Genomic DNA, 27,417 nt, shown 5'->3' on the forward strand with positions numbered 1-27,417 from the left:
GTTGTTAGGGACTAAGCCGAGTGACAAATCGTATTTGAACTCATTCCACAGAAGGTAAAAAGCAAGTGGATTAGCCCACTGAGAAACCCTTTACTTGAAGTTCGGTCACAGAAATTTACTCAACCTTGAAGGACATGCATCTTTCTAGGCCTGCACCTTACCTGCACGGACCTCCTCATGCTCCAAGACGACCCTGTTGTAGATGAAGCGAATGTATTTTGAAGGGTTATTGGTCTTGGGCCCTTCCTGCCCCAGCAGGTGGAGGATACGGGTGGCCAGAACAGTGAACTCGCAGTCCTCAATGAACTCGCATAGGTGAGACAGGCCAGTCTCTTTGCTCTCAGAGTTTTCCTCAATGATGCTGATGATGCAGTCCACGATGGCTCGCTTGTATTCAAAACCACCCTATGCAGCAAAGGCCAGTGAGAAAATTCAAAGGAGGCCAGAAGTTCTAACTGGGAATGTTAACCAGCCAGGGAGGGATTTAGTTAAAAGAGACATCTGCAACTGCTGACTTTTAACCTGTGTTTGGGTAGCAACACTGCCCTACTCCGTCAGGTCTGCTCAGCTACTTCTATATGTGTTCTGCACCTCAAAAAAATTGCACGGACAGAACCATACTGGGTCCAGCTCTTATAAACATGACAGGAATTGGAAGCACATCACAACCCTTAGTTTTTCAATGGTACTTTGGAGTTTCTTCTGTGCTTACTTAGGACCTGCTAATATTCAAGGTCTCTGTGCAGCTCACTCCAAACAGAGAACAATTACAAACACACCAATTAAAAAGCAAGCCTTAAAGAAGGGGCTGCAGCTGAAGGGTTTACATCTCTTTTAAGAAAGGCCCCATTTTGAGCCACTCTGCTGGTAGAAACATTACATAAAACAACCATATGGGGGGGGGGGGAAATAATCCCTCTTCCCACACCAGACATCCAAGTATGAATCACAAAAGCAATACATTAGGTATCAAATGCAGGGCCAATCAAATACAATACACTAGAGTGGGAAATGAAAGATCAGTATCTCCCCTGGCATAACCTGCAACTGGCTACTAAATACACATAAGATTACCTTCAGATGTTACTTACTCATGTTCATTCTGAACAATGGGGGGGATTAAACAGAGTGATGTCCTCTTATAATTTACGTGCACAATTGTGGGTGCTCTGAATATATTAGGAGCTACATTGGATGAAAGAGCCATAAAATTGAGTGGTCTGAACTCTGAAACCATATTTCAAAATTATACCAGCCACCCAGGCAGAATCTGCAAAAATGGAATATTCTATTTTCAAAGTACAAGATAAGAGGTCTTGGTATGATCCAAAATGGGAAGTTTTAATAGGCAGAACATGATGTCATAACTGACAATGTTAATGCCAGCTGGGTAGCAGGCATATGTGGAGTCCTGAGTGCTATAGGAGATTATTTATAAAGGGTTTCAGAAAATCTCACACAGTGCCTTTATGAAATTCTGTATCTGAAGGCACACAAAGAATGGCTTCAGGTACGATCCCTCATTGCAACAGCAGGGGGAGCAGAACTAAAATAGTTTTAGGTCATCTGATAATGGATTTTTGACACAAGACAAGGCTTCTTAGAATTTAATGTCAAAATACAATGGGCAGCAACAGAAGCTGGTTCAATGTTATGCAGACATGTATTGCCAGTGGATCTCCTGTTACGTGCATTTGCTTTGAAAGTTAATAAAGCCCAGCAGCAGAATCCCACTCATGCTGCAAATCAGATCATGGAAACACATTGATAAATAGTTTTTGATGTCACGTTGGAGACAATTGTCACATATCAAGCTTGTCATTTCTACTAACCATGCTTACATTGGGATTGCAAGCTTTTCACCTGCTACATAGCAGGGAGGGATAGCTCAGTGGTTTGAGCATTGGCCTGCTAAACCCAGGGTTGTGAGTTCAATCCTTGAGGGGGCCATTTAGGGATCTGGGGCAAAAATCTGTCTGGGGATTGGTCCTGCTTTGAGCAGGGGTTTGGACTAGATGACCTTCTGAGGTCCTTTCCAACCCTGATAGTCTATGATTCACTTGCTATACAGCACTTAACACTACAGGGCCTCGTTCTTACTGCAATACAAATAAATAATAATAATACAAAGTAGCTGGCCAGTAGCCTTACCTCTTCCCGGAGCATAGTGAAGAGGAAATTCATGAGGACTGCATGCTTACGTGGGTACTTCTGACACAAGGCACTGATAGCCTGCACCACCACGACCTGACCAGGTTTAGAAACAGTGCATTTAACAAGGAGAATTCTGTCTAATTTCAATTTGTTTTTTTCTCCCCTCTACATGAATTTTAAGCTAGACTGAGAAGCCCAGGAGACCAGAGCTCTCCCTTCATCTACAAGATGGGTAGCATGCACTGGAGAAGCAGCCATAGGGATGAGAGAGGACTCCTCTCTCCAGGCACTAGTTAGTCCCTGGAGAAGGCTGGTAATGGGGCCCATTGGAATAGGGATTTCATTACTATGGGTAGTCTCCAGAACAGAGCCTACTAATGGTGGCAAGTTATAGAGACTGTGGGATACTTTGGGGATAGGTCAATACCATCATCCCCTTGCACTCATGTCTCCAGCAGATCTGAAGACCAGTCTCTGGAAGTGAAAGTGGTGTAACCTGACCGAGACTTCAGAAGGCAAGTGTACACAGAGAAAGACAAAGGCCCAGTACAGTTCTCACCAGGGGACACCTTCCATACCTTGAACTCATCTGAGATTTCTGACATGAAGGAGGAGATCTGCTTCATGAGCCGGTCAATGCTGCTCTCACTGCCAGTTTTCAGCAGCGTGGTGATAGCCAGCGTAGCAATGCTGCGGTTGGAATCGGTCACTAGGTTCTCCAGGTCCAGGTTACAGGCAGTCACAGCAGATGGGTGCTTCATGGCAACCTAGTGAGGAGAAACAATGGAATTCACTGAATACATGGAAAGGGCCCAGCTGACAGAACCAAATGCTATACAGACCCTATACAGCACTCAAGCCTGTCTACCAAAACAAATAACAGGTTCTAAGAGGCCATCCCAGATAACTTTACCCTCAGGTGAGTTATCAGCTTTGTTCTCCCAAAGAAATATACCCCCTTCTGAAAGACAGACATTGGTAACATAGCCTTTAAATGCTGTGTGTCCGTTTTCCCGCCCTCCATTTATTAAGGCTCAAACCCTATCCATTGCCACACAGGAAGCCAGAAGTCCCTGCAGGAGGTCTGAACTTCAGTTCTCCATGGACCTCAGCTCTGCAGTGTCTTTGGAGCCAGGCTCAGACCAGCCACTACACAGACTCTGTAGCTCTTCCCTTTGGAATTGAAGGGAGCAAAGTAAAGGCTATGAAAGGTGTGTGGGACAGGGAGGGAGGAGGGGAAGAGTGATAGAAATCAAATCTTTACATAGCCTGGCCCTCTTTTTCTTCTCTGGACCCTGGACCTGGGGGGGTCTGGAACTCACCATCCAGGGGAGGCGAAAGCTATTCCAACTCCCAGAACACAGTCTTACCTTGTTGAGGGTGCGGACAGCTGCATATCTAAGAGCTGCTTTCGGGGAGCTGCAGAACAACTGTAACACTGAAACAGCATCAAATGCAGACATTTAGCAATCGATGAACCAGGAGTGCTCCACACCCCGCACAAAAGATTCTGATTCACTGTAAGAGCAACGGTGAGCAGGGAATAATTGGAAGCTCTCTGGATTTACTCTCTCAGAATCATAGGGACCCATGGAAGGTTAGCTAGTCTGGTGGTTTTCAACAAGTGGTCCGCGGACACCTGGGGGCCCACAGACAATGCCTAAGGGGTCTGCGAAAGGTTGTCGTTACCATAGAACAGTGGTTTTCAACATGTGGTTCATGGACTATATCTAAGATTTCCAATTTGAAATTTCCACGTTTCCATTTGAAATTGAAAACCACTGAGCGAGTCCATCTCCCTCCTTTCCCTAACATCACTAAAAGATGCTCATCAAGCCATGATTCGGAAATTTCTATCTCCATCCCCTAGTTGATCTTCCCATTGAACCTTTATTTCGACTGCTACTTAAACCCATTTTTTCTTGTTACAATTTAAATCCCATTCTATTCCATGTGTTGTTGGCCAACAGAGAGCATTGTTATTGCAGATGGAGGTCTCCTACACACACCTTCCCCAGAGCCCAAATGCAACACCTCAGTGAGCATCTGAACTGCATGGGGCTGGGAAGCTAGAGCCCCCTGGTTGCTTCAGAATCCAGGTCTCTCACAGAGCTGCTGGCAGGTCACAAGGCAAAAGGATTTTTGTTGTTGTTGCTAATTAAAATGAGACTGCATCGTAGAGACACAGACCCTAGAACAATCCACACTAAATGCAGCAGGGAAATACCTTCTAGCACCAGCAAAGACATATATAGGCAATAATGACATCTCAACAAGCTTCAGTACTGATAAAGGCCTTACATCGCAGGGTAGTCAGCAAATGCAATTATCATAGGCCCACAATCCCCCAGTTACACCCTTAAATAGCACTAGACTTACCAGACACGGCAGGTGCCAGCTCTTTGGCAGTGCAGCTAGGCAGGTTAACAATGGCAGAAGCAGCTTCATAGACCACCATCTCATGTTTGTTTCTTAAGCAGTTCTCAATGAAATCAAACAAGGGGCTGTCATGGCTAGGAGACAAAGTCAAGAAATTAAAAGGAGCCTTAGGCACTAGGAGGACAGACTGGGCTGGCAGAGAAGGAATGGCTCTCAGAGCTACTGGAAGTTGCATTTTATGAAAAAGAAATATGATTGTAATCAGTTTGTGTTCAGTTAAGGCTTTGTGGTTGTCACTATGCTGCACTAATTTGCATTGCAGGGATAGAACTGAGACCCTCCTACTCCAAAAGCATAGACCCCTCCCTGATGAACTAAAGGGGAATTTCCATTAGCTGTTAGACATACAGGGCTCATGACAATCAATAGTGCAGTTCTGGTGCTATCCAGCAGAGGGCAATGATACATCCACACTAGCCACTTAATTACAATAGGCTATGGAAAATCAAATGAAAGATTTCAATGAAGTGTGAGAACCGTACACAAGGGGACAGCATAAACATGGAAGCAAAGTGCCAGATCACCAAACACCTGGATTAGACTCACATAGATTGTCCAGTTACAAAATAAAAGTGACAGGGAATCACCTCCCACTCCCTTTTCTGTGCTATGTTTTAACTATTAATAAAAAGAAAGGGGTTGCATCATCTTGCATGTTATTTCTTAAAGGTTTAAACAAAACCAGATAACAGGACAAGCCTGTAAGAGGAGATTCCTCAGATCCCACTTTGTAAGTCTTCCAATGTGGCAAAATAACTTCCTCACCTTCCAGCCTCTTCCTCCAGCAATTTGCTGGCCACTCGGATCATCATGCAGTAGGCAAAGGGCGACTTCAGGCCATGACGCATGAACTTGCTGAGCATCTTGTTGACTGCCAGACGGTCATTCTTACGCACGTGGTAGAGTAAGCCAAGGGCATGATACTGTGCAGATTAGCAAAGGAGAAAAGAAAGGGATTCACAAACCACATGCTATGTTATTTATGCATTTACTCATCTATGGCCCAGAGATGTACAACTGAGCTTGGAGAATACCAAAACCCCTGATCTGCTCTTTGATCTATTGCATGTGCCTGAGGGTTTCTTACCTGCACCATGATATTGTCACTGGAAGCTGCCTCCTGCGCTTCGTTCACCCAGCGTTTTACCACATCAAAGCTGGTCTTCAGCAGGTGCTGTGGGCACAAAATAACTCATAAGAAAAGAGCCCATCAAGGTCCAGGATAAACTAATATGAATCAGTGAATCACAAAAACAGCAACAACCCCCATCTTCTCCAACTTGGGTTCTGGAGAGAATAGACCTACTTCATAGGGGTGTTGTTCATCAACATTAGTACATGGAGGACAAAGTGAGAATCTTGATAATGATGGATTTATATTCCAGTAATTCCCTGAGGCCCCAATCAGGATTGAAGCCTCACTGTGCTGGGTGACCAACACCCTGCCCCCCCCCCCCCCCAAAATAAAACCTCAGTCCCTGCCCAGAAGAGCTTGCCATCTAATTCCAACATTGTCTCAGTTAAGCAATTTCAAATCTACTTTTACAGAAAAACAAATCACCAGACCTGAAGGGATTTCTGCTTTCCCCTGGCTCCAGTCTCACAGCTCTCATTAATGAGAGGAAAAATTATACACACCACAATGGAGGAGAAGCCCTGTGTCTGATGTCATGACACCTCCACAAAGCACCATGTAAACTTCCTGCCAGAGTGACCACAAGTGGGAGATTTCCTGGCGGCCAGGCTGTTCCCGCACAAATGCTATTTCTCATCGGGTTCTGATCCAAGTCCAGTTTTAAATCCAAGACCAAATTCTGCAGACTGACATTCAGGGTAAATGCTGTCCATGGGAGATGTGAGTATTACAAAGGACCATGGGTCAAAAAGCTAGTCCAGCATGAGTAGACCCTGTAAGCTTCCTCCTCCTATCATGCCTATTTCCCAAATGGACCAATGCAGACCCACAGAGGATGTGACTCAGTGTTGTCAAGTGTATCCTAGTCAAACATACTTCATATTTAAAGAAAATTTTTCTCTACTGAAAAGAAGGCTCCTATTTTAATATGTGAAAATACTGGAGACTGGAGAACGTGCTGCTCAGCTCCCAACACAGATATTTGTTTCCTGGTTTAACTGGCCCTCACACAAATCCCTGCAGGTGCATACGTACCAATGATGACACTAGGGCAGAGCTGGACACACTGGGCACCTTGTCCACAATCGCCTGCTTCATGTAGCGCTCAATGGCCTGCAGCATGGTACTCTGCAGAGAGGGAAAATGAGAACCAACTCCTTTGAGGAGTTACAAGGAAAGCTGACAAGACTGCAAGGGTGGGGGGGAGAAAAAGGAAAAGCAAGGCCAGATATGGGATGCAAGGGGAGGGTTGGGAGGAGCAGGCAGACAGGACCAAGAAGATAAGGGCCCAGCAACACGCAATCGCCTGAGTAGCAGGTGGCACTTACATCAGTGATTTGGCAGAGTGCTCTCACAGCAGGACCTCGGTAATTGTCGTCCTTCCCAGTCATGTCTTTGGTTAAACTGTATAAACGTGAAGGAAGTTTTTCAGTATTGTGTATTTTACCCACTAGTGCTATAAAAAGCACACAAACAGTGTTGCACATACCAACACATGGGCACTGGATTTCACAGCCAAAATCCACAATAAGAGGGTAAGAGGATACGACAATGCTGCCTTCAGCCTAGTCCTGCTCCAATCGGGAAAGTTTGGTCACAAGAGGAATGACAGGAGCCCTTATGCCATTCAGATCACCTCAAGAGACCAAAACACCAATGCAGCTCCTTAGAGTTAAAGGATAGAGTAATGTCTGGATTCCTTCCTGAACATCCTGCCCTTGCCCAAGGCAATGGACTGTGTTTGATGCAATACTACATGTGGGGGAGGGGACTGACAGTCCGTATACGTGGGGGCTGATTTCTAAATGCTGCACAGGGGGGGGGGATGTACCTTTGCAATTCCCATCAACTCTATCATTGCTGTCTCCCACTGCAGCAGCCTCCTTTTAGGTCAGGACTTCCCATTGGGAAATCAGTGGTTCAGAGATGATGTGTCAGAGAGGGCTTGGGCCCAAGTAGTGGGGTATGTTAAGCAGCGCCCAGTGAGGTTAGAACAATAGAAGTCACATGGCCAAATCCCTGCCTACCTATTTGGCAATGTATCCCACAGAGAACACTTCAAGACTCTGAGAAATGTCGAAGTGCTCAGACAGAAAAGCAAGAGTTAAAAAATAGCCCTTTACAAAAGAAGGTGATCAGATGCCATAGTGTGGGCACAGCATGGGAACCCAGAGAGTCAAACCAAACACACAAGGGCCTGGCATATGGTATTTACTGCATTGTCAGTTCACATATATTGTTGGGATTTCAGTGCCTATATTTCAATGGCCCCCTTTAAACAAGAGCATTTTCTCAGCTTCATACCTCCCTGCAGGGATCACAGCTATCTAGATGGCCGGAGAAGACTTGTTGCAAGGAACATGCAAATAGCGGTGAAAGGAAGGGGGCACCCCAGCGAGGACTCACCTACTGGTCACAATGATGACATCCTCAGAGATGGAGGACATCTCTTTGATGGTCAGGTAACACATCCTGCGAAGAGTCGGCTGGCAGGGAAAACAGGCAACACAAGCATTAGCTGGAAGCACACCAACCCTGGCAGGATGGCCAGAGTTGCCAACTCTCATGATTTATTATTGAAAATCTGATGATATTTGTCATTTTCCTTTAAATCCCAGCTCCTGGAGCCAAGTGACTATGTGAGAATCTCAGCTTTCATTTAAAAAATAAAAATAAAAATAAAAGGAAGGGTGAAATCCTGCCCTCATTGAAGTCAATGGAAATTTTGACATTGACTTAAATGGGTGCAGGATTTCATCCTGTGCTTTGTGGTGCTCATGGTTACAGAGAAAAGCTTGAAAGTGTGACCTGAGGGAACTCTCAAGGCTCAGACACCAAAAGGCCAATAACAAGAACTAGACTTTTTTTTTTTTTTAAATGATCAGATTTTTAAGCCAATTTCATGATTTTGAGTCCTGACTCATGATTTTGAACACATGGGGCTGGCAATACTGGGTACTCCGCTGCTCATCATACCCTGTAGGGAAGCACCAACAGAGTGTTTGCTGCTGGACTGCTCGGAACTGCAGCACCACTTGTCTAGTTGGTTACTGGAGTGGTGCTAGTTCTTTGCCTCCTTCAGGTACTGCTATGGGCAGGGAGGAAGGTCACTTTATCATGGGGCACACAGCAAGGCAGACCATCATCTATTACATATGTGTACAGTGCTTAGCACAATGGGGCCCAAGCTGGTCATAACTTTTAAGGACTCCCACAGTATAAATGTTAAATAGTAAAGGCACTTAAGATGGAAGAGCCCAGATGGATGGTGAAGCCTGATGAGTGTGTCTTATCAGATGGTTTGGTTATGCAGATAGCACACATTTGGAAGAGCTGGGAATGAAGGGATGGTGAAGAAAGCCATTTGCACATGGTGACTCTCTGAATACTTTATGTGATAGCACTAGCCATTAAAAAGTTCATTTGCTTTTTATTTTTGAATGGGAAGGTTCCCAGCCAGGAAATGGAGTCACCCTTTCCCTTCAATATATTTGTCTGTAGGTTGTATTAGCATTAGCTAAAGTGCTATCTACCTTGATATGCAGCTTCAGAACCTTTGTGCAGGTTCTCGCCCTCTGTAGGAATCTCCCAAAGAAGTGCTTCTCTACACACAGACTTTGTGGAAATCAAAGCACACTATGGAACTTTTAATGTGCAGTAGCAGGGTCCACAGAGCAGTGTGTGTGTGGCAAGCTAAATAGTAATAATATATGGAGATATACCTATCTCATAGAACTGGAAGGGACCCTGAAAGGTCATCGAGTCCAGCCCCCTGCCTTCACTAGCAGGACCAAGTACTGATTTTGCCCCAGATCCCCAAATGGCCCCCTCAAGGATTGAACTCACAACCCTGGGTTTAGCAGGCCAATGCTCAAACCACTGAGCTATCTCTCCCCCCATAAGCTAGCGTGCTCTAGATTCACACCCCATCTTGCCACATACAAAGTCTTCATGTAGACAAGCCCCAAGTCACCAAAGAGCAACAGGGAAAAATGAGGCACTACTAAGATGTCAGTAACTAGAAACAGATGCACTTCATAACAATCATGTGCATGTGGGGGGTATGGATCAAGTGATTCTACCCAGGGGAGAGCAGCTTGTCACATAAAGAGATAGCTCAGGGCTGAATGTGAGGCTCTCACCAGCATCACATCCTGCTAGACAGATGTACACACAAAATGCATAAGTATAGGACTTACATCATTGGACTGGAACAGCTTGGTCATGGCAAAGAAGGATTCTGTAGCTTCCATCACACCCAGGTGCTCCCCCTAGAATGGGCAAAATAGGGACAGAAATTCTTATTTACAAAAAAGCAGTTTTTGTACAGGTTACAAGTTCCAGGACAACAGACTATTTATCCAAAGAACAGGTACAGCTTGGGTCATGACAAGGTGAGTCCCCCCCAAGTTTGCCTCAACACTGGCAGGGAGGAACCACCTCCAATGCCCATCGATAGGGCCCTACCAAATTCACAGCCGTGAAAAATGCGTCGTGGACCATGAATTCTGGTCTTTTGTGTGCTTTTACTCTATAATATACAGATTTCATATGGGATACCAGCATTTCTCAAACTGGGGTCCCAACCCAAAAAAGGATGGGGGGGATTCGCATGGTTATTGTGGGGAATCGCGGTATTGCCACCCTTCCTTCTGCGCTGCCTTCAGAGCTAGATGGCCGGAGAGCGGTGGCTGCTGGCCAGGCGCTCAGCTCTGAAGGCGGCGCCCCATTACCATACCATGCTATCCTTATGCGCTGCTGCCTTCAGAGTTGGGTCAGGACTCCCACAGTTACAACACCGTGAACTTTCAGATTTAAACATCTGAAATCATGACATTTACGATTTAAAAAATCCTATGACCCTAAAATTGGCCAAAATGGACCGTGAATTTGGTAGGGCCCTACCCATCAACACTAGAAATTGGCCTGCGTGGCCCCCTGATGTGGCGCTGAAAGTGGTTTAATTGCTGGCATAGGTGGAAGAAAACCTTACTCAGCACTGTTACAGAAGCATGACAACATCTGTCAGCGACAAGCCAATGTCCTGAAGGATGAGAGAGGAGTTCAGACTACATAGCCCATTCAATACTCCATCTCAGCTGAGATGGCTAATAAGGGGCCAGTTAGGTCTAGATTTTTAAAAGTAGTTAGGTACCTAAAATGCAGATTAGACACTGAGTGGGATTTATAAAATCCCACTAGGCGCCTACCTGCTTCTTTAGGTGCCTAAATACCTTTATAAATCTGGTTCTTAGTAACCACTGCTATGTGAATACCTGATCACTAGGAATTGGATTTAGAACCAAGGTGGTCATCAAACAGCTGTAAAACAATAACTTCCAGTTGCTACCAATCTGTGCATTTTGTTTTTTAAATTGCCCATTCTATCACTCCAGAACTCTTTGGGCCTGGAGAAAGTGGTAACTTACTGGAACAGCTGTTTAAGTAACATTTCATAAGGCACTAGCTAAAATTAGCAGGCCAGACTAGTTTATAAAAGAAAAACGTTTAAAATCTAAAGAACTCCTCGCTCATGTTCTCTCCATTACCTGGTTTATGAGGTACAGAATCTTGGTGAGGATGTGAGCACATTTCCGAGGGTTTATTGGCGTCTCATTAAACACCCGAGCCTAGAAACAAACAAAAGCATGAAGAAGAGCCCAGAAGACAGTCTCTGTGACAGTTTATCTAACACATTGTGTGAACTGAGCCACTGATGCAAGTTACAGACTGGATATTTTAGGATTCTCTCAATGACTTCAGATCAGACTTTCTCAGTTTGCGACAAAAGAGATGCCCGCACCTTCCCAACAACCATCCCTACTAACTCACCATGGGATCTGAAAGCCACACTGTGATAAAGGTTCTATAGGCCAAATTTCAATCTCAGCTACACTCATGCAACCCCACTGTAAGAGGAACAATTCTGGTGACGATGCACAAACCAGAATAGAATCTAACTCCCTCTCTCAGAGCGGAGCTGTTTCTGCAGGGCTAACAAGAGCAAACAGTACTAAAAATGTTATTTATGTCACTGAAGTGAACAGATATAACTCTGAATTTCAAGGAGCAGGTCTGCGGACAAAAAAAAAAAAAGGCCTTTTTAAAAACAAAGTCATTTTTCAGAGCAGACCCACCCTTTAAAGGCAAAGATTGTCCAATAGCCAACCACATCCTGTTTTTTAATTTCCCTATCCTACTAGAATTTTAGGGCACCCAAGGCAGATTCCTCCCCTAGTAAGAAGAGTTGGGAAAAACTGGGAAAATCTATTCTTCCTACATCCATTTACTCACATTTACAGTTTACTAACTCTTTTCATTGTTATACAAACATGATCCAATTGTGCCCCCTCCAAAAAAAATCAATGGGACCTTCCCCTTTGCTATTTATTTAAATACCAGCAGGATTGGGACAAAAGTGTAGTTAATTTCTAAAGATCTCTAACTTCCTACCCCAGAGAGGAGACTATAACACTGAGGATGTCCATAAAAGACATAGGATTTTTACAATTTACCTCTTGCAACACTGCACTCTTCTCCAGGTGCTGGAATGGATTGGAACCTCCACCTATGAAATAAGATAATTAACAATGGTGATCCCAGGAATTGTGCTGTGTGAAAAGACACTAGAAAGCCTCCCTTTTGATCATACCTTTTACGCCTACATCTTAAAATAGCTTAAACATGAACTCACTTTTCAGAGAATTTTCCAAAAACATCAAGTGATTGTTGTTGTTTTTCTTGGCATTACTAATTAGTAACATAAAATACATTAGTATAGGGATGATTCTTACAACTACTGGTCCCAGTTTGTGATGCTTCAAGTCCAGATCATAACGGACCATTGCATTCTGCTGATTCTTAGGGAAGTAAGATGCAGCCATTAGGCTCAGAATAAGTTACAAAGACAGTACCTGGCTGGGCAAAGCTTGGACGCTTACATGTTGGAGTGGGAAAATAAGAATGAGAAGTGAGTAGGTTAGCATAAAATCCCAGTGTGTGCATGTGCACATGTTCCAAAGAGGGATTTGAAAAAGCAAATCCTAGTAATTTTACTGGCAACTAGTACAACTAACTCTGCATCCTGACAGCCACTCTGACCTCTATTTGTGATTCTAAAATCTGCCATTAACAGGAACAATCATCATCAATTACTTCACCCTTCTCTAGCACCTTCCATCTAAGCAGCTCAAAGCACTTTACATATTTTGATCTAAACAATTATCCCTATTTTAGAGATGGCGAAAACTGAGGCACAGAGAAGTTAAAGGCTACACTTTCAAACATGGCCTCTGTTTTTGGGTGACCAACTTGATATGCTTTGGGTCTGATTTTCAGATGTGCTCTAAATTGACTTCAATTTGTGTTGGGGGTGCTCAGAACCGTTACATGTCTAAAGTTGGGCCCCCAAAATTAGAGTCCACTTTTGAAAATATGTCCTTAAGTCACTTGACCCAGACCACATAAGAGGTCTGCTTTATAAACTTGCAATTGGAACATCAGAATATCAGCCATATATTTTTTAAAGCTACCCACATATATGCCAGGTAGGCCAGTGACTGATTTGGGGGTCAAAGAGCCAGGAGACAGGGCAGGGAGAGAAGAGGAGGCAGAGCATGAGGGGACGGAGTAGTTAGGGTTTCTCTAGATGTCATTTCAGGTGCATCCTCTTTAATCACCTGCCCCTCGCTGTGCAGCTGGCTTTGGGACATCACTGCAGTGCAATGGGTAAATAAGGACTTCTATAAGCCAGTGGGGCGCTAGGTGAGGTGAGCAGCCCAGGAAATAAAGGACCCCACAACTTCAAGTGGCTGGGTCTGCAAAGTTGGCGTGGGCAGCCAGAGCCCTGGGGAGCGCGGTGGGCAGAGTTAAGGAGAACGCCTGGAAAGGTCACTAGCCGGGGGCACCTCCCAAGCCGAGCCGGGAAGGGGCCGAGACCCGGGGCAAAGGGCTGAACGGACACTGCAAGGCAGCGCCCACCCCTGGAGCCGCGAGGCCGGGCCCGGAGACCCCAGGAAGCGGCTGGGGGAGGCGGGCAGCGCTGACGGGGACAGACAGAGGGTCCCACGTCGGCACATCCCCGCGGGACGGGCCCGTCCCACACTCACCGGCCTCCTCATCCTTCTTATCAAACTTCTTCAGCATCCTGCCCCGGGCTGGGGGCGCGGGGCCTGGGGCGCGCGGGGCGGGGGGGGTCTCTAGCCCAGCACCTCCACTTCCGGCTGCGGCGCCGCTTCCTGCCAGCCTGTCACTGGGACAGCTCAGCCGGACAGCGCCGCGCACGCGCGTTCAGGCCTGGAGGCTGGTCGGGCTGACGTGGCTGCCTGGCCCAACGCCCGACAAGGGGAGGAGGCGTTGGCGCTGTGCGGGGGCGGGTCAGTGACTGAGGGGGGCCTAGAGCCTGGGGGCGGGGCAGTGACTGAGGGGGGCCCAGAGCCGGGGGGCAGGGAGGGGGGGGGGGACGGTGAGGGGGGCGGGGCAGTGACTGAGGCGGGTACAGAGCCTGTGAGGCAGTGACTGAAGGGGGCACATAGCCTATGGGGCAATGACCTGAGTAGTTAAAAGTTTCTCTGGACGTAGGTTATTTCAGATGCTGTATTTGTTAATCTCCTGCCCCTCTGCAGTGGGTTTGGGACACAGGAATACTATTTCCTGGGGAAGCTCAGTGCTATTAGAGGGAGAATAACTCCTGCCAAATGTGGGACCTGGCAACATATAATTGATAGGGTCGGGCCAAGGCATCTCCTTTACCTACTGCACAGTGGTCCTGCCCCACCAGTTTCCTGGGGCCTTCCATTGGCAGCAGGGCTCAAAAGTGGGTGACATTTCCAGCCTATAGTGAAGGATGTGAGAGACCTGTAAGGTTTATATTGAACCTAGGATTTGGTTTAACATTTCACAAAAGTCTTTTCTGCCCATATCTAGAGGGGTCTGTTGGAGGAGAGTATTAAAGATCACAGGACGTTCTTTGAGAATCTGATGGGATTATTGAAGGGATCTTGGATCACGTTCCCTTCTGCAATAATACACCTGCTGCCACATGTGAGCTATCACTGAGGACAGGATGGCTGCTGGGGTCATTTCTGCAGTCCTATTGTGGCCAGTGCCTATTTTCTTTCTATATAGGCCATTGGGACACCCTGAGTGCTCTTTACAATCATACACTGTTCTGTTATTCTAGGCTTAAAAGCCAGCTGCTGATTTCACATGGTTATATTTAAAGGCATCATTTCAGGGGGTGCAGTTCCCCTCTGAGTAGAGCTTGCATTCCCAGTCAAAGCTTAAAGGAGGAAAAATAAATGTTTCCCACTGTTGATATGTATTTTTTTAAAAAATAGGAGTACTTGTGGCACCTTAGAGACTAACAAATGCTCCAATAAATTTGTTAGTCTCTAAGGTGCCACAAGTACTCCTGTTCTTTTTGCGGATACAGACTAACATGGCTGCTACTCTGAAACCTTTAAAAAAATGAATCCCTTCCCTCGTGTTGAAAGTTGTAGTCCAGTGCATGAGCCACACCAAAGCAGTAAAGGGTTCCTGTCCCGCTGAGCTCACAGTAACTGTAAGTGAGCATAATATAGAAAAATAGAATACTCAGCTAAGACAGAAGGTGGTGCTCATAGCTAGACACTCCAAACTGGAAATAAAGTGCAAATTTTTAAAAGTGAGAGTAATTAACTATTGGAAGAATGTATCAGGGGATGTGGTGGATTCTCCATCATTTGAAATCTTTTAATCAGAGTGGATGTCTTTCTAAAAACTAGGCTCTAGTTCAACCCCAACTAAAAGCTTTTCCATTCCTGCCTTGCCCCCAGAAATACCACAGCTGTTCCCTGGCATCATGAACCCATCTACTGCCCACCCCCCAAAATAGCAGTAATGCATCCCACAGATGACTTTGCTCCTCTTATCTACCTCTTGAATAGCTCTAACAGTCTTCTGGATTGTGTCAGGATTGTTTCAGGCAAGCAAGGAATAACTAGTAATATCTCACAGTTCGTTTATATTGCTTCTTTCCCCCAAAGCAGATACTAGGTTATATACTGGGATTCTCTCATCCAGCACTAGGGTGCAACATGACAGCTGTTGAGAGCACAGTAACACTAAACAATTTAGGAATATGAGAAAACATACTATATCCTATGTAAACTACATGGGAAATGAAGGAAAGCAGAATGGAATTAATCAAGTCCAATTTGGCCAAGACACTGGGGTTAGCAGACTGGCTCTTGTAAAAAAACACCATGGGATTGCTAATGACCAAATGAAATCATGACAATTTTGACATCTCATTCTAACAGATGGCACTTCCAGCCACACAACACAGCACCCCCTATCATCATGATGGCACATTTGTTCAGTACTGACTCAGGAAGAAGGGCGTTACTTACCGAACCACTGAAACTCTACACTATCTTTTACAGGTGAGCCATCAAGGACTAGTTCTGATCCAGCCCAGCCCTACTTAACTTGTGAGATTCAAGATTTGACTGGGTCACAGCACCAGCTGGTATGGCTGTAAATCAGACAGTGCTGGGTGGGATCATTTAGTCCTTCTAACAAATGGGGTGGTCAGCCACCCTGTACTGACACTGAGCTGTGGATTGCATCATCATCTTCCGTAGTTATCCCAACTTGGATTCAAAGTGCTTGCAAAAAGAAACCTGGTATGTTATGAATCTACCCACAGATCTTATTATTGTCAAAGTTAGTGGTGTTTTACCTAAAGCTGCCTGCTAATGGCATACTGTTTTGTTCACCTGCCTGATCCCCTAAATCAAGAAGTGCATAGGAGGTCTGTTCAAGGGCATGTAGCCTGACACGGTAGCTCTGCTTTAATGCCTGCTGGGAAAATATGTAATAAGAAATGTACTTACTGTAGAGTAAGTAGTCCTCAGAGAACATGGTAATGTCTGGGATAAACTCCAGCTAGTTTGAGGACAGCTTCTCATTCTGGTCTGTCCTTCACTTGTTCTGTGTAAATGGCCCGTGTACTTTGTACCAGTGTGTCAGCCCCAGCTCTCTGCTGTTATCTCAAAACCTCACTGAAGGAGTTGGAGTCAGGGTCCAACAGGGAAAGCTGACACTTCACACTTACACACAATTGCATTCATGACTTGTAAAAGCCAGCAATTCTGCTAGATCTCTTGCTGGTGAGGGGACCCAGACAAAATACCAGAGGCAGGGAGTCAGATCCATTGCTGATGAAAACTGGTGTAACTTCATTTCTTTCAATGGACCAGTGTTTAGTTGTCTCATTTTTTAGATGATCCTTCTCTTTTAATTACCCTGCCTTTCAGTTTTATTTCCCTACACTGACCCCTGAATCTGGTCAAGGAAGGCTGGGCACAGCTGCTTCTAGAGCCCATCAGTGCTGTGCCTGGGTCAGCCAGAGAGCAGTGGTTTATCCATCTGGAAAGAAAACAAACTCCATGGGATACTTAGCAACTCCTAGCCCTCTTCCTCTCTCATCTCACCCCGGTCCATCAGGAAAACACCAAGGCCCATTTCCCTTTCCAGGTGGTTGACTTCAGGGGTGACCTTGGGGCAACTTCATTTTCTTAGGGTCCTGTACGTGGTAAGGAGTTCTGTGTTTGTAGGATTTGACTTGCTTGTACTGACTATAGAAATGCATGACCCCTTGGGGTGTAAGGGTCTTCCGGCCTATTAAAGATGTAGTGAGATATAGAGTGACAGGATAGTCCAAAATGTTGTAAAGAAATCAGATTGGATTTGAAAATGCCACTTTTTATTTTACATGTCACATGTCTTTCTGTACATTCTCTGCAGAATTGTTAAGGGTGGTAAATAAAGCTTTATTTAAAGAAAAAAATTGTCTTTAACAGAGACACAAATAGAGAGGGAAATACATTCAAGAAGTTTCATTTCAAATTTCTTGAAGATGTTATCTTTAAAACTTATCAGCAGTTTGCTGTATTGTCTAGAAAAGCTCAGATGTAGTTGAGTCACATGAAACTACGCTACACCTGCAGCTTAAGGGTTTACTGTAAAGAGAAAAAAGTGATGGGCCTGTTTCTGATATAACACTGATGTAAATCAGGAGTGACTCCTCTGAAGTTAATGGCGACACACTGATATAAAAACAAGAGAAAAATCAGGCCCCATCTATTTAAAAACAAACCTTTACCCCCCCCCCCCCCCCCCATGGTCCTAGTAACACCAAAGATTATTAAAACAAATAATTCCATTGTTTCTGTTCACTAACTTTTAGCCTTTCACTCAGATTGGCACAGTAAAACTCACCCGGGCAGTTTCATTTTCTGGTTCTCCAAACTCCTGCACTAGCCGGGATGGCTTGAGTTTGTGTTTCCAAAACTACAGGGGAGAATGTTTACATATAAAAATAACTTGGTCTCATTGAAATGAAGAGATCAGGAAATTTGTCTGAAATTCATAATTTTTTTGGTAGGGGGACCAAACTACCTGCCAGTGATCTTTTTACACATGAAACTATTGTTATGTTGACTACAAGGGACAGAGGGGTGCTATTTATTTAATGTTACCTCTTTGCCTGTTCTGCATCATCCAATAACACTTATGCATCCCACATGTGTCATGTTCTGACAGAAGCCAAGATAATCACACAGTAGAAACACCTGCAGGAGGTCTTGGATTTGAAAAATGCTCTGTAAAACACTAACAACAGCTACTCCAGAGACCCAGTTCCTCACTTTTTTATTTCTAGCTTTTTCTTAGGCCTCCATTATTGTAGCATCTGAACACATCAAACATTAATAATGTTATCCTCGCAACACCCCTATGAGGTAGGGAAGTATTATTATTGAAATTGAGACACAAAGAAATGGATTAAGGGTCTTTTCCAAGGTTGCTATGGAGGGAGTCTGTAGAACAGCTGGGAATAGATGCGAGGTCTCCTGAATTCCAGTGAGGAGCCTCAATAATAAGACCATTCTTCCTCTGGATACAGATAACTTAGATGCCAGCTCGCTCAACTCAACAAAATGCCATCACTAAATTAATAACAAATAAGTCAAATTCTGAGACCCTTACACAGTTTTTACTGGGTTTTCCTGAACAAGGACTGAATAAAAGCCTCAGTATTTTGCACATTAATAATACGCAATTACAAACTGGGTTTCATCCATATATCAGCGGAGCACTTTATAAAAGTGGGTCAGCATCATTATCCCCATATTACAGATGTGGAACTGAGGCAGAGAAGGGACATGACTTGACCAATATCACATAGTGAGTTAATGGCAATTGCTTGCATGGACAAGTAAAATTAGGAAAGTATTTATGTATTTTTATAGTCCTGCTTGTGGCTTCAGTTCTTGAAAGTGACTCCCATTTCCTTGCATCTTCCTCCTCCTCTTATATAGTAGTGGCTGCTAGTTGAGGTAACTAAGCTGTGAAACAAAGAGCCTGGACAGCTGTAGAAGCGGCTGAACATAAAGAGGTGGAGCTGGCTCCATATGGATAGCCAGCTTTCTGTGGACCACAGACCACAACTGGAGAATCCATGCACTAGACCACATCTGTGCTACAGAGATTTCCGAATTCAGCTGAATCTGACTGCTGTAGCTTTTCTGAATTGGAATGAGATTTATTTTCTGCGTCCAATTTGTGCCATGAGCTCTGCATTGGCTGCTGCTTTGGCCCGCATCTGCTTAGCTTTGGCCAGGTCTATCAGGATTTTCAGGATATGGGTGGGGACATCAAGTGATAGGGAGAACTTGGTCCCAGGGCTGCTCTTTTTGACGATCATGTCTTTCTTGTGGCTGAGTGAAGGCAGCAAGGAAAGCATCCTCTTGGCTGACTCCTCCAGTAATGCCCAACGTGTTTCCTTGTGGCTAGACCCAGCCTCGTCACCACTACGATAGCGACTTCCATTTACTGCTGAGAGGTTCAGGATCTTGCTGTTTTCCATGGTTTCTCTGCTCGCTGGGTTGTCTCTCTTCTCAGGGCCGGTTTGGTGAAAGTTTGCTTCAGCATCATAGATATTCTGAAGCATCTCACTCCCCATTTTCTTAGAGGCTCTTGCTGGAGCCCAGGACAGAATCAGGAAGCTCAGTAACACTAAGATTCTGTGGCAGGGCATCTTCTAGGAAATCTGCAAATGAACATGCAGTGCACTTTCAGTAATGAGCAGGGGCCATTCCATGGAAAATCAACAGGCTGTGTACAGAAAGAAAAGGTCTTTACACATGTTATAGCCGCAAATCCTTGTCCTGTATCAGCCATGTAACATTCTGCAAAAGGAGGATTTTCTTTTAACTGACATTAACTTGTGTTGCTGCCAGCTGCACCCAAGATGTTTAGCAGCAGAGCAATCACATTCCACCTGCATGCAGCTGGCAGGTGCACACTGTCTGGATGTGCCTCACAGATGCCTACTTGTTAGTGGTGAGTGAAGTGATTTGTGTGTGTTTTGTATATCACTTTGTAAAGTGCATTGGGACCTCAGGAATAAAGGCACTGTAGCAATGTAAAATACCATGAAGGTAAGTAAGAGAGAGAGAGCCAAGGATGTGGTCAAGACAAGCCCCCTGCACCACCTCTACACGTAGGGATTCCTCTCTGTTATGGGGGGAAATCTTGGGGGCAGGGGCTCTTCAAGGCAGCTTTATGGCTATTTTGTGTTGCTTCACCAGTGCAAAGCAGCTGGAGCTGGAGCCAAGGATCTGGCCCATTACCTACAAATTACACTGCTTCTCGTATTGTATTGAGAAAGGGGCAAAAAGCACCTTAGACATATAGAGGGCCAGAAAATCATGTTTTGGGAATGACAACGCCCAACGTGTTTAGGGCTGCAAATGAGCCCTTAGAGCCAGTGAGGAGTGCTGGGCACCGTGCGTCAATGGGTGCCAAATCCTCAGAGTTTGAGGGACGCCTTTGGGTAAGTGGCTGGGGTTTTAAAAATATATTATTTCAAGTCTTTCTTCAAAATAAAGATTTGCTGTTTTGTGCCAAGATGTTTGATTGAGTCCATCTCTGCCGAAAGCTTGCCTAGCATTTCAAGGGAGTTTGAGGTACACTGATGGGGTGGAGGCAAATCCCTTTCAGTTTGCTGCCATCTAGGAGGCACGAATTAGCGTGTCACTGGGAATGCACTGATCTTCCTTTCCAGGTGGGAATGCTAGCAATGCCTAGGTCTGTCTGCATGGGAGTTGCTCACTACTGTTCTAGGTACATCCAGGCAAAATGCCCCTGCTTTGCTACCAGACATGATAGGTGTGTCCTAGGTAGAACACACGTACTGTCCTGTCCAGTGTACCAGAAACATCCAAGTAAAACACTTCTGCTGTGCTGGCAAACATACCAGGTAAACTCACATCTGGGATTTAATCTGTTCATGGCCTAGGCCAAAAGTGACATAATCTGGGACTATCCCCTTAAACACAAATCTTATGGGGGGACTAGTCCATCACCTCCCCCAGCTCCAAAGGACAAGCATTTTGCCCATTTAACTTTTATTTTCACCACAATCTTTTTAAAGGTTATTGACTTGTTAATGGAGGAGACAGTTCCCTATTGTTTTTCCATATGTTGGTTAGGCAGTTAGTTCCTTTGCCCATTATTGATGCTGCCTCCTCTGAGAAAACCCAAAAAGCAGAGAACACCCCCCTCCCCTAAACAGCCCTTTGGAAGGTCTTTTTTCTATGCAGCTTCATAGAATTTGCCCGAAGTTATTTGCAATGATTTATTTCTAGGGCGAAAGGCAGAGAATTCCCTCCCCACTTCCAAACTGCCACCTCATTCTAAATGCTCTGTACCCGCCCTCCCTTACCCCCAGCCAGGGAACATCCTTTCCCCTTCCCCCACAGTTGACATTTTAATTTGTAATTATCGTACAAGGTGCTATTTAGCCCAGTCTGCCTCCAGGCCTTTGTGACCTCCTCCCATCATCAACCCAACTTCACAGAGACCCTCCTGGGTATTTCTTGCCAAAAGGGGTTAGAAGCTTGATTTTTTTTTTTGGCGACGTTAGAGAGGGGAGAATTGGAAGGTTCGTTGGTGAGGTGTATGCCACAACTTTACCTTTGGGCCCTAAATTCTGAGGAATGTAGTTAGTCTAGGCAGGACTTCTGGGATGAATGGGTTTTGGAGGTAATGGATAGTAAGGTAACATTTCAATGGATTGGGACATTCCAGTTACCTTCACTTTTCTTTGTGATGTTGTTAGCTGATCTTCTTGGTCCTTTTGCATTTTTCCCCCCTGATTAAAATGTTAATTTCCTCTTCATTTCATGCCCTTTATCTATTCCATTACGCAAGGAAATAAGCTCGAAAAACCTTTTCAGATTGGATCATGTCAGTTTAGGGAATTTATCTCAGGCTGGCAAAATAACAAGCTGAATGAGCTATTAGATATTTCCCATGACTAAAAACTTACGATCTTTCCTTTGAACATTAAATTGGAAATTAAAAATGTAAATCTAAAGATTTTTTTTAGGCTCCCTTTCCCTCCTGCAATCTATTCTTGATACCCATTTCCCTATGAAGCAATAACATTTTACTTTAGTTGAATCTATGTTTTCTGGGGCACAAGCTAAGAGACTGGTAAACTAAGGCAACAAGAGATTAAGTAATTTACGTAAAATCATACGAGTCAGTGGCAGGAATAGAACTCAAGTCCTGACTTCTAGGCACCTGCTGTAACCACTAGATCACAGTGTTTTGTATAGCCAAGTATAGAACCTGTGTCTTGATGCCCAGTCCCTTCTGCTCTAAACACCAGACCCCACTCCATACAGGTTAGTCACTTGTGTCTCACAAGAAGGAGCTTAAATTGATCCTCCACAAACGTAGCTACCTTCACCTTGAGCTTCTCTCATAATTGGCCCAGAACTTCAGTTGCCATACATCCCCAAACTCATGTATCAGTCCCTCAAGTATGAAAAAGAATTGAAGAGACCTTGTGCTATGGATGCAGCCATGACCACACCTATCATTGTATAAGTGATGGGATCAGGAAAGATTCCAAAAAAGGTGATTGCCTTATAAGCACCTCATTGGGGAAAGATCTCCTATCAGACTGGCCTTCCCATCAAGACCTTTCCCTAATATCCAGGTTGTATTTGTTTTCTTTTAAGTCTAGTTCTTTATTCTTCATTTTAGCACCAGGGGCCAGTGGGATTAAATCTCCCTTGTGCTAGATTGTCATCCTGCAGGCATTTTTGTAGCTTTAATTCTGTCACATTTTGCATCATTGGTTGTGCAGAGTGAGTTCCCTCAATGTATCCTGCTCAGTCAGACACTCAAGCCCCAGCACTGTTTTACTGAAGCTAGATGACTTGCTCGACTGTTAAGAATTCCTAGATCCCCAGAACAGGTTTGAACAAGTGGTTAGATTTCAGATTTCCATTTTCTGTATGGTCGCACGGGTACATTTGCCCAAGATCCAGGGGAAGGAGCTAAAAATCACACTTGCTGATTGTGTAAAACCAACTTCTTATAATCTCTCTCTCTCTCTCTCTCAATTCAATCTTAAGCATTTTAAATACATGGCAGGAGCCAGGTGCCAGAGACACAAATTAAAAGCATATGTTCTCTCCCAGAGGATCATAATCTATCCCTTAAATTAGACCCTTCATTTATGGTAAAGTTTGAAATCTCACCTTTCCCAGTAGAACCTTCTGCCAGCCGCGTCCCCTTCAAATACAACTTTGTACAACTTCAACAAACTAGTTACACTTCACTGAAGTTAGCAGAGAGAATGGCTGAGTTAGGAGCCTCTTGCAACTGCTGTCTCTGAGTAAGGGCAGCACGCTCTCTTCATTCAGCGCCAGACTCCTGGGCTCTTATTGTCACCCCAGCGCTGTCTCCTCCTCCTCCTCCTGCCCTGAGGCTGGGTCTGACACAGGGTGAAGAGGGTGTTAATGAGAATTTTGCCTCAGTACAGATGAGATCATCTCAGAGGGGTGAGGGGGGAATGCTTGCCCCCTTCCCTGGCTCCCCAGCAGCACAATGAGAGTGTTTCAGGGTATTCTGGGAATGTGATGCAGCGGAGTATTAATTATTTCATGTTTGACTATCAAGATGATTTTTCCACTTAATTGAGCACTCCTGCCCCTGTCATCCTTGTTTAATCATCTGAGGAGGGGGGAAAACACATGCCAAAGCCTCAGGGAAGTATCAGTGACACTTCTGGATGAGTGACATTCTCAGACATCAGATATATCATGCTATAAAAGGTTTTCTGACTTTTAAATATGCTGCTTTGGAGCCAGCAGTCTCGATCCTCCTGGCTGGGGTGATGTTATTGTGATATGCTGGTAAGTGGTACATATCACATCGCTGGGTGCTTATCCCTTGTAACAGTACTTCGCATGGCTATAGCCCCTTCCATTACAGCATCTAAAGCACTTTACAAACATTAATCAATTTAACCACACAACATGCCCCACCCCCATTACATGGGTATCATCTTCATTTGCTGATGGGGAAACTGAGGCCCAGAGAGGTGACATGGTTTGCTGAGTAGGGCATAAGGACTCAGGAGTCATAGTTCCCTGGTCTAATAATTATTAAGTCAAATTTTGACAGCACTGGGCAGGAGATGGACTGGATAACCCAACAGGACTTTTCTAGCTTTTCTCTGGTTATTTGCACAGTTCTAAGACACCTATCACTGTAATATGTAGGCACCAGTATGTACATTTAGAACAACAACAGGGCCTTCAAGGAGGGTATTCAAATTCCTGTCCCCTCGCCACAGATTGCACCAACTGGCTCCTGAGCCGTTCAGTTGGCATAGTTAATTGCAGCAGTAGTGTTGCTCGGGCCCTTCCGCAGCTTATTTGGCGGGCTGAGGTCTTCTGAAAGAGATGAGTCTGTGAAGGTTGCAAGACTCATGCTTAGCTTGATTATTGGTGATGCAGTGTTTCACAGATAGGGGCCTGTACCAAAAACGCCAAGCTCCCATGAGGTGAGACTTGCACGTGGTCAGCCACATATCATCCCCAGAGACCAATGCTGTCACGGTTGGATATGTAGGGAGAGGTGGTCTCTGAGTCAAGGTACAGCCCCATCAGGGCTTCAGAGAGAAGGGTCAGGAGCCAACACAAAATTGACTTAGAAGCCATCATAAAGCTTGGGCATGATGTGCCCTCATCTAGCCCTTATGCCTAGTGGGGAGGAGGCTGCGTGCTGAAGCCCTGGTATTTCCTAGGCAGCCTTCTGGGTCAGCCCACGTTCAAGGCGAGTTCTTTAGCCTCCTAGGAAATGCTCTTTGTCAGCTTTAGTGAGGAGGAAGGCTCAGACCAGCCTCTTTCACTGCTGAACTTGGGGGCGGGGGAGAAACGAACAACTGGGATCCTCCCTGCCAGTCACTGAATGAGCTTTAGGAGGGCACTTTACAAACAATACCACCACAGTCTGACAATGATAGAAAGTGGCTAGATGCCAGCCCCTGGCTTCTTATGGGAAAGGAGTTGGTGGGTCTTCAGCCTAGTGTGGACTGGTGTTGCAGAACCACCACCATCAACTTGGCATGAACTGGCATCTCTGTTAGGCTTGGTCTACACTTACCCCCCAAGTCGAAGTACGGTACGCAAATTCAGCTACGTGAATAACGTAGCTGAATTCGACATACCTTACTTCGAACTTACTGCGGTTCAGACGTGGTCCACACGCGGCAGGCAGGCTCCCTGTCGACTCCGCGGTACTCCTCTCGTTGAGCTGGAGTACCGCAGTCGACGGCGAGCACTTCCTGGTTCGATTTATCGCGTCCAGACCAGACGCGATAAATCGAACCCGGAACTTCGATCCCCAGCCGTCGAACTACCCGGTAAGTATAGACCAGCCCTTAGGCTCAGTCACCATCTGACCCCAAAAAGCCAGTGTGACTGAACTCCCCTCTCACCACTAGAGGGGGCCCTGTCGAGGTTCAGGCTGAGACGCACAGACAGTGGTGGGGTAGATGGGGGAAGCTTGCCCTGCTGCTGCCAAAGGACGTAAGCTGTTCTTTTGATACATGGGAATGAGTCTCGCCATCAAGCCAGCACCATCCACTCCCCCAGCAGAAATTCACATCTCCTCCCCCCGTCCCCTGGCCCCAACCTGTTTCAGCCTGCAGCTCTGCCTCCTCTGCAGTCAGCCAGTGAACATCAGGAGCCCACCAGAGGGTGAATCCAGCTCCAGGGCATCAATTAGGGGTAGGGCCCTACCAAATTCACGGTCCATTTTGGCCAATTTCAGGGTCATAGGATTTTAAACATTGTAAATTTCATGATTTCAGATATTTAAATCTGAAATTTCACAATGTTGTAACTGTGGGGGTCCTGACCCAACTCTGAAGGCAGCAGCGCATAAGGATGGCATGGTCTGGTAATGCTGCGTTGCTACAGGGGGCACCGCCTTCAGAGCTTAGCGCCTGGCCAGCAGCCACCGCTCTCCGGCCACCCAGCTCTGAAGGCGGCGCAGAAGGAAGGGTGGCAATACCGCGACCCCCCACAATAACCGTGTGACCCCCCCCCAATCCTTTTTTGGGTTGGGCCCCCAGTTTGAGAAATGCTGGTCTCCCCCATGAAATCTGTATAGTATAGGGTAGAAGCACACAAAAGACCAGATTTCATGGGGAGACCAGATTTCACGGTCCATGATGCATTTTTCACAGCCGTGAATTTGGTAGGGCCCTAATTATGGGATGAGGCTGGTGACAGCAGTCACAGTCACACTCACGCTCACGCACAATGGGAGAAAGCCAGTTGTGAATGAATAGATCTGCTTTGCCTGGCCAGTTACTCCTGCCACACGCACACTGGGGGTCTTTGTCTGATGCTATTAATAACCGTGTTCTGCGGCTTAGGCCTGGAAGGCTTCGGGCTGTGTTAGGGGACCACTGAACGGCCCCTGGGGCTCCCCACTCAGAGGCTGACTGGAGTTGAGTTGATGTGGTTGCAATGACGCATGTGTTGGGATACCCCTTGCTGTGCCAGCTCTCGCTCAGGCCAGGCTGGAAGTGTGCCGAGCTCAGATTTCCATCAGCCAGAGTCAAGCACTAGGCCACGCTGGGCGGAGATGGGTTATTTTTAGATATTTTTGGTTTAGCTTCTGTTTTGTTGAGTGGGGGCTGTGCCTGGCACAGGAGCAGAGTAGGGAGATGGCAGCTGCTCGAATGAGCACAGTGCTGCTCAAATGAGTTGAGGCTGCATAGGACAGGCAGGTCCTTTGGTACAGTGGGTGCTAAAGCAGCAGGATCTAACTCGGGTCCTGTGGAGTCTCCCTTTACTGGTGAACAAGTGCAAAGTGCTCTGAGCACAGGACAGGGAGCAGAGACTCCTGTGTTATACTGCCAGCTCTGATACTGCCTCCTTCTGTGGCTCTGGGCAAGCCACTTTCCCTTTCTATGCCTCGGTTTCCACAGGACAGCAGATACCTGTGGATGCCTCACAGTCGGGTGTTAGGGGCAATTTGTTCATGTCTGTAAAGTGCTCTGAAGATTAAGTCTACCATAGACTCAACCATTTGGGTACAGAGTAGGCACTGTACAGAGGCCAAGGAGTGGCTGGACTGGGGGACCTGTAGGGTAAGAGACCAGAACCTCACTCTGCTCCCATATGGGTTAAAGACTCTGCTGGAAGCACAGGGCAAGGGGTGGATTCTTCCTCGGTGTGTCCAGGAACTGTTAGGGACCCTCCTTCATCCTTTGCTCAGAAGGAGCTGAGTGCACAGTCTGCCTTCCAGCTCTCCTCCCATTCTCA

At 45.7% G+C, this 27,417-nt stretch overlaps 1 protein-coding gene across 2 annotated transcripts in view; it reads right to left on the bottom strand.

The window, feature by feature from the left end:
- The window catches only part of COPG1 (coatomer protein complex subunit gamma 1), a 31,189-nt gene extending 14,509 nt beyond the window's left edge, over positions 1-16,680 (bottom strand). Inside the window, exons 1-14 of one of the 2 annotated variants that reach the window (XM_026650277.1) lie at positions 16,606-16,680; positions 12,244-12,296; positions 11,278-11,358; positions 9,928-9,999; positions 8,135-8,214; positions 7,057-7,132; positions 6,764-6,856; positions 5,681-5,767; positions 5,359-5,516; positions 4,534-4,667; positions 3,525-3,592; positions 2,733-2,921; positions 2,152-2,247; positions 162-405 (exon numbers count right to left, since the gene is read on the bottom strand). In XM_026650277.1, the coding sequence (XP_026506062.1) occupies positions 162-405; positions 2,152-2,247; positions 2,733-2,921; positions 3,525-3,592; positions 4,534-4,667; positions 5,359-5,516; positions 5,681-5,767; positions 6,764-6,856; positions 7,057-7,132; positions 8,135-8,214; positions 9,928-9,999; positions 11,278-11,358; positions 12,244-12,296; positions 16,606-16,633 (1,459 nt within the window). In that variant the 5' untranslated portion in view covers positions 16,634-16,680. Of the gene's footprint in view, positions 1-161; positions 406-2,151; positions 2,248-2,732; positions 2,922-3,524; positions 3,593-4,533; positions 4,668-5,358; positions 5,517-5,680; positions 5,768-6,763; positions 6,857-7,056; positions 7,133-8,134; positions 8,215-9,927; positions 10,000-11,277; positions 11,359-12,243; positions 12,297-13,836; positions 13,986-16,605 lie in introns of those variants that run through there. The other variant, XM_026650276.2, reaches the window with a different exon arrangement.
- Positions 16,681-27,417: the final 10,737 nt, after the last annotated feature.

This window comes from Terrapene carolina, unplaced genomic scaffold (assembly GCF_002925995.2).
Source record: "Terrapene carolina triunguis isolate 2854851 unplaced genomic scaffold, T_m_triunguis-2.0 Scaffold89, whole genome shotgun sequence".
NCBI lineage: Eukaryota > Metazoa > Chordata > Testudines > Emydidae > Terrapene > Terrapene triunguis.